A 22,043-nucleotide genomic window follows, 5' to 3' on the forward strand; every position below is an offset into this window, starting at 1 on the left:
CAGAGCATGGGGAAAACTCATTAAGTGTAACTGGTAAGTCACAAAATGTCTGGGAATTGATTTTCAAAGTGTTCTGAAATTCTGCTTTGTCTTTTTTGTGTACATGTACTGAATATTTGTAGACAATTGTCCTTGCCATAACATTTCTGCATTGTGTTACCTCATCCTGTTTGACAATAATGGTGATTCTCCAAAAAAAAATTACAGTCAAAACCAGGCAAGAGTCCAGAATTGGCAGTAGGAATGCTGGGTGAAGACACAGCAGCGATGCCTCCACTGCAAAGCCGTTGTCCAAGGTTCCTGCAGGTCAAAGCTTGTTCCTTCTTTCGTGCTGTTGCTGGAGCCAGACGTGGTTTATTAGGTATCTTGCATTGTCTGATCTTGACAATTTTATGAAAAATTACACGTGACAAACTATGCATGCATGGCAACATATGTCTTGAAAAGAGAAACTCTGAATTAGATTTAAAATATCTGGCTCCGGTTGAATAGTGCTGAAAGAAGGGGCTTTGTGAGGTTATGGAGTGCTCTTCCTGGCGTCTAGAAAGCTGCCTCTGTGTTCCTTCCTGAGCAAAAGTACCAATTTCTGATTCATCAAATTGTTGAAACGCTACCTTCCTTCCTGTTATTACCGTTACTGGTTCCCAAATTCAAGAACGCAAAGGCCCAGCACTTTGCATCCAGTTTTGTCATTGCTTTGTAAAACTCGCATATTTCAGGCCTGAGAAATGTTGCTTTTTCTACTCTTAGAAGATCACTTATGAACATATTACTTTGAATAAAACTTTTGTTTCAGACTTCAGTAGGAGAATACTGAGCTGTGTTGCCTTGTGTATACCCACTTTACAAAGAGCTACTGTAAGCTACGCCAGCTCTTTTTTTTTTCTCTGAATGCTCTCCAGTTTTATAAATGCCATAACAGTAGTCATGCTGATAACTGAGTGGAAAGTAGAAGTATTGTGCGCAGGTAATAAGCAAAAACTGCTGTTGGATTCTATGTCATGAAATAAATGTTTGGTTTCTAGTTTCCTTTCTTTTAGTTATTAAAATGTGTGCTTTTAAAAAAAAGGGAAAAAAGAAGATTTGGAGGCATGGAAGCTAGCATCTTTCCTGATGTTTACTTGCTAAGGAAATCCCTTTGGATTGAAGAGGAAAATTCATTCAGCTCTGGCCCAGATTAGATACTAAAGTCATGTTGGTACCTGGCTATGCTTTATTCAGCATCGTGATGCTGTTTAATTATGCTGTTGGTGGAAAGCCATTTGTGCTGCTTTCAGTCTTGCAGGATTTCATTACTTCATTAGGCTGAAGCATCATTTGCTCACAGATGTCTCTAGGAAAAGAAATGCTGTTTGGGTGATTTTCTTCTATTTGGGGTTTCTGTGTGAAAACATCTGGCTAGAGGACATGTCTGGAGCTGCTTCAAGAGATGTACTCTTAATTATTTTGTTTTAGCAGCAGCTTGGCTAATCTGGTGCCAATCTAAATGTTTAAATCAGAGGCTATAGGTCAAAACATCTATTTGGACTTCAGAGCCACTGAGCAATCCAGGAATACACGTTACAGTTACTGTTTCTCTTGATGTACGCATTTCATTCTGCGGCCTACTTGAAGAAAAGTGTCATTTACTGATGCTTATTTACTTCTGTAATACTGTAGAAACCCAAAATATCTCTTAACAATTTTGTTTTGTGTTCCTCTCCTCCCTGTGTGTAATACTGCCTGGTGGATTGATTCTCTCTCATATCTTTGTGGGTGTGTTGTTTTGTTGTTTGGTTGGGTTTTTTTACAAAGGGCTTAAAGTCGGCATTTACTAGGGTTAGGGTAACTTTATTAGGGTTAGGGTAAGGATAGATTGGCTTCTGCTGGACTTTGTATTCTCCCCAAAACAGCTTCTGCACTGTCTTCCAGAGTGACCAGCAAAAGTTCATGGACCACAGATACCAACCAAAACAGAAGGTCCTTTGCTAGTTTGTAAATAGTAGTGGCTTTTGTCTGGCACTGTCTCATGCAGATTACCAGAACTTTCCCATGAAGGCGGAATGTTCTTGGAAACTCTTGAGGAGTCTTTGTTTTTACCCTTTAGCAAGAAACCCTGAACACAAGTGCCCTCTGGACACTTACCATTTCCAGTTTTTGTCAGTTATGTGAAATAGTCTAATTCTATCTGTTTTGAAATGAGGTGTTATTTATAGGAGAAAAGATAAATATGTATTTGTGTACAGATTTTTCTTTAATGTTTTAAACAAGCTTGTCTAGCTCAGTGTGTTTAGGGTAGTTGCAGTTGCAAAAGCTGTGTGGCATTAATGTTCGTTATTGCCAAATAATATCACCAAAATAATGGAATGACACCAACTATCTGTTGGGCTTGTATGGTGATAGTTGGATGTAACATAGCTTAAAAGAGGAAGCGGTGGTGCTGTCTAAAAGCTAGAAGCCCAAAACTTTTCTGTTTGAGTTCATAGTTTCCTAAATGTTACTGCCAAATTTGAGCTCCATTAAGTTACACGGTGGGACAGATCAGGCAGGAGCATATAACTGTATTTCTGTCAAACTAGAGAATGCGATGTGGTATTGTGGGGAGGACAGGCTGTAAACCTCAGCATCGTAGTCTGCTCTAGGAAAGATGCCTCCTGAAAACATTTTGGGCAAATCTGAACTGGTGTAATGACTTTGCACTGCTTCCATGCACTGTCACATGGCTGCAGTGGGTTTGATTTGGTAGTAAGAGCCCCAGAGTGCACTTAACTCTGTCTTTTCAGCTTTTTATAGAAATACTTTCCCACTACTAAATCCTAAACCTAATAGGTGAACTCATGAGTACACCAGTGCTTCCATTCAACAGGCATGTCACTGTAGTATGCTTTGTGATGCACTCTCCCCATTTTGCTGTTCTAGGTCCCCGTATGTCTCATCACATTGTGCAGCAAGAAGAAAATTAACATATTTATTCACTACTTCTTCACAGGTTACCAAAATGGTCAAAACAGTCACCACCAGAACAGTGCGTCAGGTGCCACTTGGGCCTGATGGCCTGCCATCAATGGATGGCTCGTCTCCCATGGGCAGCTACACAGATTCAATAGACAGAAGGTACATGAAGAATGGGGAGCGGTACATCACACCACAAGCATCTTCCACGTTAACCAGATCTTACAACAGCTACAACGATTCTTACCCTGAAAGCCACGAAGGCCAGTATCGCCCTTATATTGGTCATGATGGTTATGGAGATCTATCTGATAACTATGGCAGCTTGTCTCGTGGTGTCAACTACCGCCCTCGCTATGCCTACGTGCCAGGAAACAGTTACAGGCCAGATGATGGTAGCTTCACTTTGCCAAGCAGAAGGGATAACTACGGTCCTGTTGCCCAGCCACAGGTGCCAGTGGGTAGCAACGTTGACTTGAACCGCTCCCAGCCAGAACGCTTCCAGCCAGAACCCTATGGACTGGAAGATGATAACCGCAGCCTTGGAGTAGATGATGAAGGATATGAACTGGATCCTGATTACTCCACTGTGAACCGGAGGACATCTGCAGGTGTGCCAGAGAGAGGAAGACCTCACAAAGGAAGGTAAAACCCATTTGTTGTTTACAGTGCTAATCTGTAGCTGTTTTGCTTAGTTGAACATGTACATTTGAACTCTTAATGGTCTGGTAAGTTCTGGAATTACTTGACAGACGAACAGGTAGAACGCATCATTTCATTAGCCCGTAAAAGACTGCAAAATGCACACGAAATACAGAAGGGAGTAAGGGTGGTGCTCAAGAACCCTTTCACTGTGTTTCTGGGCTGCTTGGTTTAGGTTGAATTTAGAAAGGAAGAGATGATCTTGTAGAAGAGGGCTAAGTTACTTTTTTTCCTTTTCCTAAAAAAGAGTTGTGACTGTATTGTATTGTCCCAGAGCCATCCCACACTAGCAAGGTGAAAAGAGGGATTTGTAATCTGTGGGACTTCCCACAGGTCTGGTTATGTGCTCATCTGCCAAACAAAAACTTTGAACAGCTGGTTGGGGTTGCAGATGAGCTGATACCTGGTGGTGAAGGGGATGCCTTGTTCTATAAAAGCTGTCCTGTGAGGTGTTTGACAGCCTCAGCTCCTGATGCTGTGCTAACTGCACACCCTCAGCTACGTGACCGGGTTTTGCTGAACCTCACTGAAGTACTTCAACATTTTGTAAGACCAGATCATTATTTTGTCCTGTGCCTATATAAAGGGGAGATAAGAGCATCTGTGTTGTACTTGATATAACTGAAGTGACCAGTCACGCATTACTTCTGGTTCAGTCCCCTTTCCGAGCAATGTTCTATTTTATGCCATATTTTCTGATATTAGTTGTTTATGCTGGGCTCGCAGCTATCAGCTCTTGCATTTGGAGGAAAAAAAATAAACAAGCTTGGGAAGAGAGTCTTATTACTCAGCTGAAAGTCATCTTCTGAGTATGAACCTGAAAAACTTGTATACTATGTTTTGCAAGCAGTGTGCAAACTTTTGCGTGTGCCTGCAGGAAGTTATATCCTCATGATTCGTGTTTTGATATGGATTTAGTTCTCATTATTTTCCTCTTAATTTGGAGTAGTTTCCAGAGCTGTAAAGAGAGTCTGGAACCCACCTGCCTCTGTGTGTGTAGATGATCTTTAGACTCCATACTTCTGACTGAAGGCTTCACTTCATCAGTGTTAGTTGTCGGTGGGATTTGGGTAGGCCTTTTCACTCTCTTGTCTTGGAGCGCTCCTACTTGGAGATGTTATGTCATTCATGGTTTCATTCATACTTTCATAGCTCTATCTTCTTTCACATTTCTGGAAGTTCAATTTAAAGCTAAATGGAATCCAGCACCTGCAAATTGTTATCTGTATTTAAAAAAAAAAAAGAAAAGGTATCAAGGCATATCTCCCAGAACCCACTTTAAGTCCCTTGTGACATCTTTGACCTTGCAAGCTTACCAACTGGTGGAACCACATCAATGTTTTATGGGGCTAGAGGGAATACCTGCAGCCAGTGGGTGCCAAAATACTGATCAATCTATCAAACTTTAATTGGTGCTCCCCTGCATCTAAGCAAGTTTACAGTTCTCGTTAAAAACAGTCAGGCAGCAGTGCTTTAAAATTTTTATTAACATTTTTCAAACTGTATGCATGATGAATAATTAAATGTATTCTTAGAACCTACCCATTTGCATTTTTAAAGTTTTTTGGTTGTTTTTTGGGTTTTTTTTGTTAAACATCCCTTTGATTTATTGTTCCTTGCAGTTTGGATAGGACCAATTCACAATTTTTCTTTTACGTTTCTTTTGTTGTGAGGTTTTTTTCCCGTATTTAATATGATCAAGAGGCTTTGACAAGTAATTAGCCTGACTGTGGCAGCAAAATTTAGCTGGTGAGAACATAAGAAGATTGTATGAGGGCCTCTTCATAAGTAGTTACTTTTTGACATTTCAAAGAAATACTTGAACAATTCAATAAACCTGCATTTCAGATATGCTACTGATCTGCAAGAAACTAAAGACTACAAATAGTGCTTTGTACTAGATGAGGGTAATTACTACTTGATTATTCCTCTCTAGGTTTTTTAGAATAAGTTATTCCTTGTGAAAATGATTAAATGAATGTGATAAATTGATGGCACTTTTGATTTAAAAAAGCTTGTATGTGTAGAGCAGGTATAATAACACTGTTAGAAGCTTTCCTATGTTGCACCGACTTTCAGCTTGGGCATCTTTATTGTGTTGCGAATGGAATTCTTCTGTTGGCTAACTCGCTGCAGAAACTTAAGTTATTATCTCTCATTTTCTTCCCAGTAAGTGCTGCCCTCATTTGTTAATAGTTTAAAGGTAGAATAAGGATCCTTACTATCGGTTTCTAGTTTTGATGCTGTTCTGTCTGAGAGGACTGAATGGAGGTTTCTCATCTGAATCTGTGGCAGTGAGTCTTGCCCCCTGTGTGATAAGGAGTCAACCCAGCTGTGTCTGGAGGAGATCCTAGTCAGGGGGATTACAAGTACAGATTGTTCTTTCCATCCCTTGCCCGCTCCATTTGACCACAGAGATAAATATCTCTTGTGCTTTCCTTCTGCCATCACCAGCCTCATTTTAAGCTATTTATATTTCATTTTAAATTGGGGAAAAATGTGCCTCCTCACAAACACTTACAAATCCAGGTAAGTGCACAAAGGCAAATATACCTTCTGTTGGCTCTTCAGTGCTTGTGGCTGGGTTTGTTTCTTGCTTTCTTTTATACTGGATCTCTGCTGTAAGACACATTATTTTCTGCAAGAAGAATACCTGGCACTTAATCTTCTTTTCCTCAGCATGTGCTCTGGTTTGGTTTAAGTCAGATTGCATAATAAATCGGGGTGAGAGAAAGGCATTTGGGGTGTTAAAATCAATAAATACTGAAATAATATTACTCAAGTTTTACTTGTGAAGGTATTTACACATCTTTAACTGGTTTTATGCCCTTTTTTCCCTCATTTGGCAGGTTGCCTTTATTAAATTAGGAGGTTTTTCATTATAGTCTTTAAAAATAGGTAGTCTTATGGTGTTGCTAGGTGTTTTGTATAAAATCCTTCTTGAAAGAGAAGCAGGAAGTACTGAATATTTTTCATTCTCAAGTTTTACTTGTGAAGGTATTTACACATCTTTAACTGGTTTTATGCCCTTTTTTCCTTCATTTGGCAGGTTGCCTTTATTAAATTAGGAGGTTTTTCATTATAGTCTTTAAAAATAGGTAGTCTTATGGTGTTGCTAGGTGTTTTGTATAAAATCCTTCTTGAAAGAGAAGCAGGAAGTACTGAATATTTTTCATTCACAAAAAAAATCCCTACTATTATTTGAGTATTTTTTAATCATTAAATTGAAGTTAACACAAATGAGCAGGAAAAAATGGCAAGTCATAATTCATCTTATTTTTTTAAATTATCTTCTCTTCAACTTTGCATTTCAAGCCTCTGTGGTAATTTTTTTTCCAGAGTGGATCACTACAGTTTGCACTTGTACTAGCATTCATGGGACTTCTTTTTCCCTAAAAAACTCTGGAGCAGCTATTGCAAGTGTTGTTATTCCAGACTCGACAGGATATGAATTTTTAATGTTGACTAAATCAACGATAAAAGAGTTTTCTGCTGTTAAATTTTCTATGGCAGAAACCTGATCTAAGAGACTGAGACTACATTTGGTGGTCACTTCATGGTCCAAATTATTACTACCAGGAAATGAGCCAGATTTTAGATTAAATAACTGTAACACTAGGTTTCTCTTGCTTCTGTTATGTATAAGACAGTGTGAGAATATTGGTATCACATACATGTTAGTCACATTCTACTTCTGGTATCTTCTTTCAATCTAGAATATAAAGGCTTGTATTTGTAGATAAACTTTCAGTCAGCACTTCTGGCCTAATTTCACCTATTTCAAGTGTGGTCTCACAGCAGCACCCATGGAGGCATCCTTAAGGCTGGGGAGATATCTGTCACTGTAGATTGGCCTCTTTGGTTTAATGACCAACCGTAAGCGTAATACCAGCATGTAGGCAACATTGGGATGTTGTCTAGATTGGGGCAGGAGTGTATGGACATGACTGAGCGGAACAGCGTGAAGCAAAAAATGCGGTCAGTTTGGAGAAGACTTGGGTTTTTCTGAGGCTCCTCCTTAGAATGAATTTGATCTCAGTTTGTTGATCTTCTGGTAGGGGAAGACTGATGTATGGCTGAGTTTTACAAGGCAGGCGGCAACCTGAATCAGCTCATCCATTAGCAGCTTTTAGGTGGTTCCAGTCAAGGGGATTTCGGTGTTTTAACCGTACATCCCATAACTCAGACTTATCTCAGCAGAGGATTCAGTCCAGTTTTGAATCCTCTTGTGCGTCCTTCTGTCAGGGAAGAGAGGCTGGTAAAAGCAGGACCTCATTCTGCAAAGTCTTTAGATTTCCTCTTCAATGTTTGGCAGAAAGTTCCCTGCTGAAATCCCAAGCCTTTCTGGTCTTTTATCCTAAGCAGACACCAGCTGCAAACTGTGATGAATGTAACACTTGTACAAATTGTTGAGGATTAAGTGTGTAAATCCTTCACCTGTTTACTCAAATGTGCCAATGTTGAAGCCACAAGGAAGATGATAAATCCACAAGCTCTCTCCCAGTTTTTGTCTATGCTAGAATGTGTTTTGATCAATTCCCTGAGACAGGTGATTAGTGAGACCCACAGCATCCTAAAAACTCAGCTGCCTTGCTACAAACAGATGGAAGGCAAGATGCTTGTGGTCAGCAACTCTGGCGTACTACCAGATCTCTTTAGTCCCGAGAGTAAAAGAGCTCTTGGCCTCCTGAGCCCAGATGACTGTGTCTGCTGAAGCTCTCATTAGTCTTCCTTCTGTGTCAAGTGGCTTGCCTTTCCAACGTAGCGGCTCTGCTGGTGTGAAAGTGAAAAATCGCATTTGGCCCCCACCAGTCCAACTCGGGTGATTTCTTTACTCTCTCTGTGTGTAAATGTGTTGCTGATTTTACTCATTTGTCTTCAGAAACTGGGTGTGTTTACTCCCTGATAGATACTTGCTTTTGCCTTCTTCACTCTTTGCCTAGTCTGCACTTCTCTGGCCCCCAGGCTCCCTGTTAAAGGAGGGGAGATGGGACTTGACCTGGGCCATCCTCACTCGCACAGAGGCCTTGTGGTAGTTCTGCATTACGCTGCCTGATCAGTTATTTTGCTCCTTTGCAGATGATCTATTTTGGTAAACTGCTTCCCTTCAATGCTGTAAAGCAATGGCAGAGCTGGTATTTAGAGCTTCCCTTGTAAAATATTTCAGGATTCTTTTCCTTTAATTACCATGTAGGTTGTTTGGGGGTTTTTGTTTTTTTTGGGTTGGTTGTTTTTTTTTTAACCTTCTCCAGACTTGATCACTGTATTTAGTCCTGTGAATCTGAATTGGTGTGATACTTGCCTTTGAGCTTTCTTGTACAGCTCTTAAGTTCACACCAGGATCTCAGAGTTTCTAGATAGTTATTCAGGGTCTTGAGGGGTCAAGTGTCCAGGTGTTATCTTTGCTGCCAGGTGAAGTCATTGGGTTTTGTTACTGGTGCATTAACCAGTGGCTCTTGACACTGTTTCATCCTAAGAGGTATGTTGGATCTGACCTGCGTGAGCTTATTTCAGCAATAGTGTTTCTTGTGTCCATCCTTTCTCTACAAATACTTGAGAGACACTGTCTTGTTTCAGTGTAGCTGTCTGTATACTAAAACAGTCGCGTTAGACGTGCAATCCTATTTTTTCACGAAGGAGATGGTCCAGCAGAATCAGGTTGAGATTGGCAGGAACAGAGTTGTAAGTGAATGGTTCATGTAAGAATGGGACCGTATGAAAATGCCAACAGTTGTTAAAAGTCACTTATGGTTCAGGGTCCGTTTCCTTGAGGATGCTTTGCTTCTGCTGTGGGGATGGAGCCAGCAGTATGTGCTGTGGTCACCACTTCACCACGGAGCAGTAGCTGGTGAGTTCTAAGCAATGCTGCCCTCCCTACCACCCTCTGCGTGATTCATCCTAAACCATCTGCAGCTCTCCGTGCCCACGGCACTCAGGAATGTAACCTCTTCCCTGCAGCACGAAACACTCAGCATCTTCCCATATCCTGTTCTACCCCAGCTCTGTGTCCTGGGGATTTCATCAGAGAGGGATCATCAAAGCCTATTGGCCGTCTTTGGTGCATCAGTAGCTTTGTATTGGAACAATGGAAGAAAAAACCCTTTTTTTTTAAAAAAAAAAAAAAAAAAAGAAAAAAAAAAAAAAACAAAACAACAACAAAACTTTGTTAGAATAAGTAGCAAGTTGGGATGTGATCTTTTTTCTTTTTTTGTTTTTAATGACTGATTCTTTACTTCAGGTATTCACATTCATATTTAATAACTAGTCATTGACAATTAAAAAAAGTTAGTATTGTTGGTACAAGAGTTATGTGGTGCTCTCTCTTGTCATGACAGTGTTGCAATTTAAAGTCCTAACTGAAGTTTTATTTTGGGCAAATGTAATGAAAACAAGGAGCTTTGTGTGGCACGGGGGAGAGGATACAGCATGAGGGAGATGGGCCCATCTATGTGGTTCTGTTTGGAAGACTTCGTGGAAATAATGCAAACAAACTGCATCCCAAGACAATAATTATCTTTGTGTATTTGCATGGATGAGAAGGAGAGAGAAACTTAATTGTGCAGGTGTAATTGAGGTGGTGTACAGTTATCTTGTGGGCAGCTCATAGGAGTGAGGCGTGCTGAATTGCGAGTTACCAAGTCAAGCAAGCAACAGCTGTGCAGAGGGCAATTATTAAAATTAATCTACTTTTTTTTTATGCAGTCAATAAGAATTTAACATGAGGATGAGTTTGAGAAATGAGTTTTTTGTTGTAGTTTTAATACTGGTTGTCCCAAATTTGCATATGTAAAAACAGAATTTTGTTTGAGGAGTAGTTAAGGGGTTTTGTTATTACTTCTGCCCTGGGTATATGCACAAAAGTAAATCTTTTCAGTGTTGTTACTTTCTTCTTGGAATGATGGAAACAGCTTTGTTCTGTAACAGAAAATACAATGGCTGTCCAGACATTGTAAATTACTGTGTAGAGCAAGTACTGAATTATACATACACAAATAACTGCATCGATAAAAGGATTTCTTCAGATTCATTCTGAGTTTTGGATACTTGCCCATTTTTATCCTTTCATTCAGTTTATGGTTTAGAACAGCAATTAAAGCAACTTAATGTCAGTAGAAGCGCTTTTAACATTAAGAGTGTTAATTGTACAAGACTAAATTCAGTCTCCACCTCCGGTTGCTCTCCTCCCCAGAGTCTAGTTTAATTAGCAGTCCCTTTAGGATAACAGCAAGCTCCATTTTCTTTCTGAGTTCTAATGGTCTACGCTTCCTTCAGCATGACATCAGAAATTGTTCAGTAACATCAGTCAGTGCTTAAAATGAAAGTTTTTAAGAATCATTTTGTAGCAATTAAACCTACTTGCTTAACTGAGATAACTACAATACTGAGGTAATAGCTAATCTGTTGAGGAAGAAACAATAAGGCAAAAAGCTGCTGCTGTTTAAAAAAAAAAAAATATATAAAAGAAGTCAGCTTATGTTAACATCTATTAAGAGTAGTATTAGAGGGAAGGGAGGATGAAGAAGAAAAATCTTCTAGACTTGAGTTTTAAAACAATGGGATTAATTGGAATTTTGGTTCAGCTCCCCAGTGGGTCATCTCAGCTCTTCATCCTTCTCAGCCAGGTTAGTGAGCTCGTGTGAGCCTTTGGGGCAAAGTCTGAGAGAGGGTAGACTGCAAAGTTGAAAGTGTTTGTGGGAGTTCATAACTGTTAGGTGCAAGTCGCCTTATTGCCCTGTGGGCTTATTCACATATAAAATTGAAGAATTTGTGACCAGTGGGTCACTGTAAGCAAGTTTCAGATTTCCTTTTGTACTTCTCCTAAGGACTTAAGTATTATCTGACAGAATGGTGCACCGCACATGCACTGAAGCTCCCCTGCACGAACGATGCATGTTCTGGAGGATGAAAGGTGTCACTTTGAACAAGGGATGAAGTATATAAGTGAATCTCGAAAACAAATTCTAAAGTTGTAAATGCCTTTCCTTACAAATCTCTTGCAGAAATGTTCTGTCTTTAGCAGCTAGCTGTAGGAAGTGATGGGGGGGGGGATTTTTTTCTGAAGGTTAGAGATTATAGTTGCAGCGGTGGTTGTTAAAGAAAAAGAAGTATTTGTCAAATACTGTTGGGGTTTTTTGTTGGTTTGTTTTTTTTAAGAACATGGGCATTTGTAGTGTGAGGATATACTGTGTTAGAATATTTTCAACTCTGTTGATTGCAACTTTGCCCTTTGTGTGAACTAGGACAGTAATATCTAAATAGGCATGTTAGCTGGTTGTGACTGACCTTACTTCAGTTACACACAGTGAATTACAACACAAGATGGGTGCCATTCATTCTAATGCTGTAAATGATCTTAAGAGTGTCTAATGTCCAGGCTAGTTGCTCATCTGGGGAGGAAATCTCAGAGTACAGGACTTGTTTTGGATGTCCAGCAAACTACTCTGGTGTTAAAAGTTGGACCCAGGTCTCTTGACCATCAGCCTCTTACCTGTATTACAAATGATTCTGTACAAGACAGACTTTTATTACATGCTTGGATTCAGGACTTAGGTTTTCCTTCATCTTTGATGTTATTATGTGTATTGATGCTCACACGAGTATACTGAACTCAACATGGAAATGTAGTGGAACTTCTCAGACTAGCTGAAAAGTGTCTGTGGTCTCTGCCCAGGCCTTGAATGCTGTTAATTAGAGTTTTGGTTTGTTGCAGAAGTAGTGGTGTTAATGAAGCTCAGTGCTTCCTACTAAATGTAATCCAGCTCTATCATAATTGTTTTGCTAAGTGACCAAAATGAAAGCAATCTGTTCGATGACTTGCAGTTCCTGTCATCATTTCATTGCTAGCCAAAAAAATACTGTGTTGTAGTCCCATCACTGCTGAGTACTCAGCTATAGTTAATTTTCAAGTTACTACAAATAAATTATTTGAAAGTGTAAATATGCTGCCCCTAATGATGTTTGTGATATTAAAAGGTTTGCTCATAGCTGAAATCTCCATACTGGCTCAGAGGTACAATGTGTTTAAATGTGCTTATTTTCCCCCTCCCCTTTCTTTCTCTTGGGACTGTTGCTTCTTACAGGGGCTACGATGACCCCATCGAGACAGAGATGGTTGAAGAGAGGATCCCTTACCTTCATGGTGGCTACGCAGCACCGCTGGCACAGCCAGAGAGAGGAAGCATGGCTAGTATTGACCGTCTGGGGAAGCGCTCCCCCTCTATTGACAGCATTCGTAAAGACCCCAGGTGGAGGGACCCTGACCTCCCTGAAGTAATTGCCATGCTCAGCCACCCTATTGATCCAGTCAAGTCTAATGCCGCAGCCTACTTGCAGCACTTGTGCTACGAGAATGATAAAATCAAAAAGGACGTGAGGCACCTTAAAGGGATACCTATCTTGGTGGGCCTACTTGATCATCCGAAGCCAGAGGTCCATCGTAAAGCCTGCGGGGCTCTCAGAAACATCTCCTATGGGAAGGATAATGAAAACAAGGTGGCTATAAAGAACTGTGATGGGATCCCTGCATTGATCAGACTATTGCGAAAAACAAATGACATGGAAGTGAGAGAGCTAATTACAGGTCAGTGTCTGTAGTTTCTTTGAATTATTTTTTTAGAGGAGTCCTTTCAGCTTCAGCAACAAGAATTTCTGGAGATTAGAGCATTGAAGGAGAATTTAGATTACTGGCTGCAGCTGTTTCTTTAGCTGCACCACCTTTGTGGTGTGAGAGAGCCTAAGGCAAACGTGCCCTTCAGGAGGAAATGGAGATCATCTGTGTACGTAGCACACTTGGGTTTCCCTGGCTGCTGAGAGAAGAATGATGCTTCTTGGATGTAGCATGCAACTGCATGTGGTTGAGTTACTGAAGCTTAAATGAATTATAGCAACTTCATTGACAGGTAATTTGTAGTGCGCTTGCCCTCAGCGTGTTATAATCATGAGGTAAGATATGCTAATCTAAAACTTTCCTTGTTAATCTCTTATAAAACAATCCTGCTGCCATGTCCCCACTACTTCATATTGATAGAACAGTCAGTCTCCTCAGGAATACTTCCAACCCCCAGTGATGGGGACTCTGAGGCTGTGTATAAAGTTGCAGCACTTCTGGGATGGAAAACTCAGATTTTAAGGAGCGTAGAGTGTGCTGTTGAGATGCTCTGGACACAGGGTTTGCTTGTTGCAATAATCGGAAAAGGGAGAATTACATTTTGAAGTTACTGAGTTTGTGCACACTTTGCAGGGAGTTTTCAATCACTTATATCTCCATTATTCAACCTGTTTTTCATTTGAACTTAGTCTTGGACATCATCCAAAAAGAGTAATAAAGTATATGCCAAGTTTCAAAGTTCAGCCATTAAGTGGAAAAGGGTGGAAAAGTATGTCAGCTCTTAAACTAAGGAGAAATATATTGTTCTTCAGTCTGCCATAACTCAGGAGGAGTGAAATGGATTTCCCTTTCTCTTCTCAGAAGCAGCAGGGGATGTGTGGATGGAGGTCAGGGCAGTTGCAATGAATTTCAGTGCCAGAACAGAATTTTTCAGAAAGTTTTGTGAGTGCAAAAATAAGTTCAGGGCTGAAACTGTTTAGCTACCTTATCAGTGTTGGATTCTCCAGGCAGACCCTATTGCAAACATGGATTAAGCCATTAGAAGTAAACATCATAATTCTATAATCACCTCAAAAAATTATAGCAGCTCTCCAAGTTTTTAACGGTAATCATAATTCTCTGAGATGAACAGTGACCTTGGGTGTACCAGCTGTTCTTCCTCAGCCATTATAGGATATTTAGCAAACTAGTTCTAAATATACAGTGTAGAAACTAGCAGGGATATTTTTCCAGTCCTTTTCCAGTGAGCTGGTAAAGGAGAGCTGTCTGTTTTGTCAGAGAACCTCTAAGTAGCATGTGTTGGTTGTGCTTTGATTGCTGTCTGTGCTTTGTCTCTCTTAACATGGAAACTCTGTAGGTAGTATTCATGTTGCATTTGTTGCACTCATTTAGTATGGCTGACTTAATTTTTTTTTTTTAATAAAAAATATTTGTTTATCTACTGTTCTAGTTTACTCAAAACTCATTTCTGGAGTGCTGAGAAGGAATAAATTTATTTCTTTACATTCAAGAAAGGAGAAGCCAGTCTATAATTTACTCTGAAAGAATATCATTATAATGCTAGGTGGTAATCAGTCACTTTTGAGATGGCAAAAACAAACTGGATGTTTTTCCTTTTCGCTCTAAATGGCGATTGCTTTGATTTCCAGTTGATTAATTAGTTTTACAGTTCAAATGCATTTTATTTGACAGTAGCTCCTGCTAATTAAATGTAGTATTTTTATTCCACTTTGGGTTTTGCTATTTAAAGCTCTTTATTTCCCCTTACTGAGAAACACCAGGAATACTGAGGGCATTAACCTAAACAGATGTCCAGTAACAGATGATGTGCATTTAATCTCCACCTAACCAGGAATAATTTCATTCCACTTCTAAAATGATATCACCGGATCCGGTGTGAGACATTCAAGCATCAATATAGAAGAGAAGAGTATTCCAGCAATGCCTCTGTCGTTGATGCTGGTGCGCTTGCAGTCAGCGTTCAAAGCCTCGGCTGATAATGTGGAATTGTCCATTCGAAAAATGAGCTCCAAAAGTCAGCGGAGAGAAACAAGAGCCAACTTGAAGTGCAAAGGGAGCATTCAGCCAGGGCTGCTACAAAAGGACTGTGTTTTGCAGCCTCAAAAATTCAGATCACAATTCCGATGTTCTCGTGGTAGAAGTCTTGACTTCCTATCTGGGTACTTTTCCCTAGTGATAAACCAAAGCCTACCTTTGCCATGAAAGTTTTTCATTCTGTCTGGAGTGAAATCTCTAGGGACTTCTGCAGCAATGAAAAGAAAAAAAAAAAAAGGAAGAAAAGACAACAGCATACAGGGTTTGCTTGTTTATTTCTTTTAACAGGCTGCAAATTCAAGTTTGGTATGACACGCTGACTTTTCTGTGGTTTAACATTTCTTTAACGCCATACTGGCTGCTTTTCGAAAGCTGAATAGTAATCATCAGCTGGTCATCCCAGATGTGGACCAATGATAAAATAATCCTGCTTTCCAAAGAGATTTAAGTAATTTAAAGAAATTTAGATAATTCAGATGTCCGAATTCAAGAGCACTTCCAGTCTTGAAGTTTTTGCTTCTCTGGGTGTGGGACACTGCCTGCCTACAGGACAGGAGGTACATGGGAGCATACAATAAGACACATTATTTGCAGCTGGAGAGGGTGCTTTCTGGCAAAAGAGAATGTAATTCTCATCTAATTTGAGAGTCAGTCCTTGGCTTTAGTACAGCTCCATGGCCTCTCATTAACTTGGTGATCTGCTGCAGCAGCCACAGCTGTCCAGAACAGTATGAATCAGGCGAGCCAGCTGGGTCTGGTCAGTGGGTTAATGGAGTGGGGAAAAAAGCCATGCCAATATGTTAGAGGTAGATGCAGGGGAGCATGAGGGAGGAATCGGGGGTGTGATGCTCAGTGCTGAATGAGTGAGGCTTGATGTATCAGAAGTGTGTGTTCACTTGACTACTTCCCCGAATATACGTTTTGGAGAATGCAAGTTAAGCAAACGCATTGACATGCAATTTTGGAAGCAGGCTAAGTATACTAATACAACACTACTGCCAGATGAAGCAAGTCTATAGCTTTTTTCTTTCAGATAGCACTGGTTTTAGCAGAACTTGAAAACCTTCTCTGGGTTAATGCCATGTCTGTTTTACTGGATGTTCTTGATATATCTGCAAATGGCACTAAAACATGATGTCCCTCAAGGTAAGACAGATATGTGAAGGCGTGTAAAAATACCTTCAAAACTCAATATACAGTCACAAAATACCACAGATCTCACTTTTCTTTCTTTTTAAAGTGTGGAGTTACAAAATGTCTCTCATCTACTGCACTGAGAAAAGCCTGATTTAACTGCTACAGTGTCCATAAGTAAATCATGAGTAAAGTTGTGATGAGAAGTATTCCACAAAATTCTTCCTTGCATCTCTTTCTAGTCTTGGAACTGTACTACTGAACTTCCAGTGGATCGTTTTCTTGAGAAAGGGAGAGAAATGAGGATTAAGCTGATAAGGATTTAAATCTGTTCCGATTGGGAAAGCTGCAAAAGTTTTATCTTGAGTGATAAGGTTTTCTTGTGGAGCAAATGTTCCCATCAGATATGCAAGACCAAAATTCTATTACATTATTTGAAAAGCAATCAGAAGTGGGTAGCTTTAATGAATAATTTTGTTCTTTGTGAGAACATTGGAAGTAATTTAACGTTTTTATGTTTAATTTAATGTTAACGACATTGCACTGATTTTAAGTGGTGCAGAACATGATTTTCCTGATGCTGTATGTTGCCAAACTGGTTTTAATTGAAAAATGATTGACCTTCAAAATACTCTGCAGAGGAAATATTTTGATCTAAGACTATAATAGAAACTTGCAGATGGATCAACTTGCTCAGAGTTCACACCTTCTGGGCATTTGTGTATGCTAAGATCCTGTCAGCTGATCAGACGCTAACTTCTCTTTGAAGTACCATGCTGTCTTGAACTTTCTGATTACAGATGAGCTTACTCCTTCCATTTTCTATTAGAAAGCTTGTCAGAAGAAGGTCTCTCTTCATGGTGTATTCTGTGACACAGTAGTTTTTGTTGAGGTTCTAAACTTGACCACTACTTAAATTGAAGAAGCACAGCTCCAATCGTCAGGACTTAGAATGATACAAACAAGTCTGTCAAACAAATGCATGCAACAAGAAGTCCTTGGTGAACGTAACGCAGAGCGCTTTATTTTCCCAAATGCTAAATGATTTAGTATGGACCATAGATACAGAATTAAATAGCTTATTCATCTAATTTCTTGGTGACATTAGATTTTTGCAAGTAAGCAAGCACAGCAGGAAAAGATTTCCCTTGGATTTCAGAAGATAATAGCGTGTATGTATACTGCCACAATTTCTTTAGAAATCTTTTCACAGCTCCAAGGCGGCGGAGAGTTAGGAAATTATGGCTGGGGGGGCAAGATAATAGCGTGTATGTATACTGCCACAATTTCTTTAGAAATCTTTTCACAGCTCCAAGGAGGCGGAGAGTTAGGAAATTATGGCTGTGGCCCTAATCACTTTTAATGCTACATAAATCATACAGCTATGTTTATAGCTTATAGTAATTTTTAATATATTTTTACAATAATCAGTACTTTTGAAATAAACACTTGTAGCTATTGTCCCTGCTTAACATGCTGAAAGAGTAGAGGTAATGGTTGTAGTTAGAAATATCTAAGTATATTACAAATAGTATTTATGAATAAAATAAAGACTGATCATGATTGTGATCATCTTCTGAAAAGCAATAGTTCATCTTCTTTCTGTAGTCCTAAAATTCATGCACTGTGGTCAGAAAGGCCAATACTTGTGAAAGTGCATGGAAAATGTAGATAACTTCATTTCCCTTATGCTGCTGTGTTAGTGATTTTATTTCTCTTGAGTGCTATTCATTTGAATTGATTAAACTTGAGTTTTAAAAACAGTGTTTCCAGCATGTTAGATCATTAATGTGTGAGACAAGGAATGATTTTTAAAGATGGATGTCAAATTTACAGGAACTTTATTTTTTTTACTCAGATTTTCTCTCACACTGCTAAAACCTACAGTCTGATCTGAATTTGTTCACTTTTTTTAAAAGTTTCTGTGGCTGCCACTATCAGTGTCTTTACCATGGAATTTGTTTTCTCAAGAGCTGAAAGGGTGCTGGGATTTAGACCTCTTTGTTTCATAATTTTGAATAAGAAAAATATATTGTCACTGTTTATTTTCTGTATCCCTTCTTGTGGAATATTTTCCCAACGAAGTCAACCTCGAATCTGAATTTTTTCTCTGCCTTTGGAACCACAAGATTCCCTCGTCACTGTTTATCTTGGGCTACCCTTCTGTTAAGTGCTGCACGTTTTCCTTCACTGAATGCTGTTCAACAGAGGGATTCTTTTGGTTTTCCTCATGCAGCTGTCAAGGAGAATATTATAAATTTAAGTGGTTTGACATTACTGAATAATTTGAAGAGCTTTGTGCTATTTTTTTACAGTATTCTGAGTATAGTCTTTTATTCTTCACAGTTTGGTGTTTTCTATGAAACATTTGAGAGATGAGAGGCAGATGAGAAATTGAAAAGCTTGTAAACTGTTGGGCTTTTTCTTCAAAGAGGAAGGGCATTCTCTTGAACTTCAGTCTCCATTGTCTGGTAGCCGCTCAATGAGATTGACAGTCAAAATGTTTGCCCTAAACAGTTTATTGCATAAATTGCATTCGGTCTCTTAATAAAAATTCTGGATGAATATGAATGAATATTTACAAGAGACCCTTTTGTAGGGGCAGGTAGTTCTCTTGGTCTGGATGGGGTTACTAGCATCAGCGAAGCTGACTTGTGTGTGGTAGATTGGCAGGTTAGTGCTGTTTTCAGTGTTGCAATCCAGTTAGAATACTATTGAATCCCAGCTGCATTTAGTCTCTTGAAATAACTACTGGTGAATGAGAATATAGGGGAAGAGGGAGTTTGGAGATGATGATTTTATTTTACACATTGGGGTTGAAGGTATTGAAATCTAGACACAAATCTCTAAGTCTTAAAACAAGCAAAAGATTTGAGCACTGGAAAACTTTTGTACAATCCTGTAATATTAGAGCTCTTGGGAATTTTATAGGTATTTTTGACTTTTTAAGTATACGTCTGCCTGATTCTTCTTAAGCAGTGAAATTTGCCTTTGTATTTTCACTATACAGATAACATGTTATGTCACTCCCCCAGGAAAGGGGAAAAGGCAGAATCTCATTTCAGGTGCGAAAGAATTATGTGCATTTAAGGAAAGAGCTCTTAAATATGAAGGGCTGTCAGATTTTAAAACTTAGCTCTTCCACATACAGATGGTTTTAAATCTCCACGTTGTTTCCAGTTGCAATATTTTGCAGTTTCAAAAGAACAGAAATGCAGGATCCTTACGAATGCTGTAGTAGGTTCCTCAGTTGATGCCATCTTTTCCTGATAGTGTTTTTTTGACTACGGCAAATGCCGATGCTCCATTTATGATCCTGTGATGGAACCCTGATATAACCCTCCAGAACCAGGGTATTCTGCACCCACTGTTCTCAGTCTGAATCTAGGTTTGCTCCAGAGATGATTATCCTGTATAATTTCCTGGGATTTATCCATCTAGTTCAGTGCTGGATGTTCTGATTTTGCATTTGAATTTTGAAGTACTGAGCCAGCAGTACATTTAGGGATTTAATTGTATTTATTATTTTTATATCAGTGAGTCTGATGTGCTTAAGGAATTGGTGTATAATAACTAAAGAAAGACTGTCTAGTGAAGTATTTAAAATTAATTGGGTAGCTTATATGTCAGTGCTGGATTCTGATTTTGCATTTGAATTTTGAAGTACTGAGCCAGCAGTACATTTAGGGATTTAATTGTAATTATTATATTTATATCAGTGAGTCTGATGTGCTTAAGGAATTGGTGTATAATAACTAAAGAAAGACTGTCTAGTGAAGTATTTAAAATTAATTGGGTAGCTTATATGTCAGTTTTTAGTCGTCTTATAAATATTGACTTGCATTTGTTTCTTGTATGATGTGGGTTTTTTGAGCCAATTTGTTATGAAAAGTAAAGGCTTTCTTCCACAACAAAATGGGGCTGATTAGCATTTTCTGCTTGTTTTTTTTTTTTCTTTTTTTATTGTCCATTGTGTTGGGTGTTTTGCAATGACAAAGGGTGATTTATTGTGCAAAGAGAAGATTAATTCCTATTTCACCTATACAGTCTTGTTTGAAAGCTAAAAAAAAAAAGGTTATGAAAATCTCATACAGAGTGTTGTCTATGAATGGCAAGGGAATTACGCCAAAAAAGCAATATTTTTGTATGGTTTTAGAAAAAGACGTAAAGAAACATTATGGTGTTCATTCTGTTGTCTGCCTCAGAGTTTCTTTATTAATTAACATGACCTCCTAAGTCTGAACAGGCGCCTGGATTTTGTAAAGATCACTTTGAATAGGAGACACCATAGCATTTGACTTCTGAGGCTCTGCTAATCATCAGGTTATCGTATAAGTGCCAGTCACTACTCAAATGGAGATAAAATTCCCGTCCTGACCTGGTACCTGTCATGACCCTATATGGATAATATGCTGATATTAAAATAGGACATTTGGCATTTGACACTTCTAACTTGTAGCAATGAAAGCCCGAGTGTGAAGGAGAGTTCCCACGAGATAGCTGCCTTCGCTCACATGGAGGTAGGTGTGGTGGCCCCGGCGGCTCTCGGCACACTGGATCATTGCACGGCTGCAGACTCCCTCACTGCTGCATGCTCTCCGTTGACTGACAGGGTCCAGCAAGTCCATGTCTTTTTTAGGCTATGTGACAAAAGTAATAGATCCAAAATCTCTTTCCAGTCATTTCTAAAGTTTGAAAATTGTGGGGTTTAAAACTTGGAGTGGTTGAAAGGGACTGAAACAGAAGGCTGCACCTTTGTTGTTGTTTTGTGTTTTGCTTTAGACATGTATACTAAGAGGTGAGTATCTACCATTTGCACTGTAATATGCACAAATTCACAGTTGTAGTAACACAGGGAGCCTCAGGTTAATACTGTATCCACTTAAGAAAGATTTCCTGTGTGTTCTGGGAAATCTAGCTTTTCCATTTGGTCTCTCTGAAATTTTGCTAGTCCTCACACTTTTCCTTGGTGATCTAAAGTGTGTGTCTGGCTCCCTGCAAGTGTTGTTACTGATAGCTCTCAAATGTTACCAGGCTGGGCCTATGCAGAAATTCTTTCTGAAGTGAATGTCCTGTTTTAGTCCTAACCTAATGAGCAATAACTATCAGCACACTGATGCAGGTCTGCTGGGAAGTTGTATTGCTTATCTAAGACGGGATATTTTTACAGATGTAAGGCTGTTCTTCTGTTATGTCGATTTGATATTTGACTTCTGTCTACTTTGGCTCATAATTGAGGTAAAAATGGAAAGACAGAGGAGTTTTGGTTCTCGGCTTCTTCAAGGAATCATATGCTTGTGGCACCGGGTGATTTGAACACAGATATTGCCTGTGACAGGAAAATGTGAAAGTAAATAATGGGAGTCTTGAATGAAATAGTCTTGTGCAGAGGATAAGCGTAAGATCAGTGATCCTCCATAAATTCATCCCTGTTTCTAAGACTTGCTCAATATACTTGTCTGCTGCACTGGATGAATTTTTACTTTTTGAGGCATAGCTAGACTTAAAAGTGTAACAAAATGTGTATATAACAGAAAAATCCTATTAATCTCCAATAGCACATCGCATTTATGTACTCTGTTGTAGGACTTGATGACTTCAACAATATCCATGT

At 39.2% G+C, this 22,043-nt stretch overlaps 1 protein-coding gene across 1 annotated transcript in view; it reads left to right on the forward strand.

Moving 5' to 3' along the window:
* Positions 1-22,043, forward strand: part of ARVCF (armadillo repeat gene deleted in velocardiofacial syndrome) — a 150,407-nt gene that overhangs the window by 57,784 nt on the left and 70,580 nt on the right. Inside the window, exons 4-5 of the mRNA XM_019470783.1 lie at positions 2,969-3,576; positions 12,714-13,213. Of these exons, the coding sequence (XP_019326328.1) occupies positions 2,969-3,576; positions 12,714-13,213 (1,108 nt within the window). The remainder of the gene's footprint in view (positions 1-2,968; positions 3,577-12,713; positions 13,214-22,043) is intronic.

The sequence above is a fragment of the Aptenodytes forsteri genome, unplaced genomic scaffold (assembly GCF_000699145.1).
Source record: "Aptenodytes forsteri isolate BGI_AS27 unplaced genomic scaffold, ASM69914v1 Scaffold79, whole genome shotgun sequence".
Lineage (NCBI taxonomy): Eukaryota > Metazoa > Chordata > Aves > Sphenisciformes > Spheniscidae > Aptenodytes > Aptenodytes forsteri.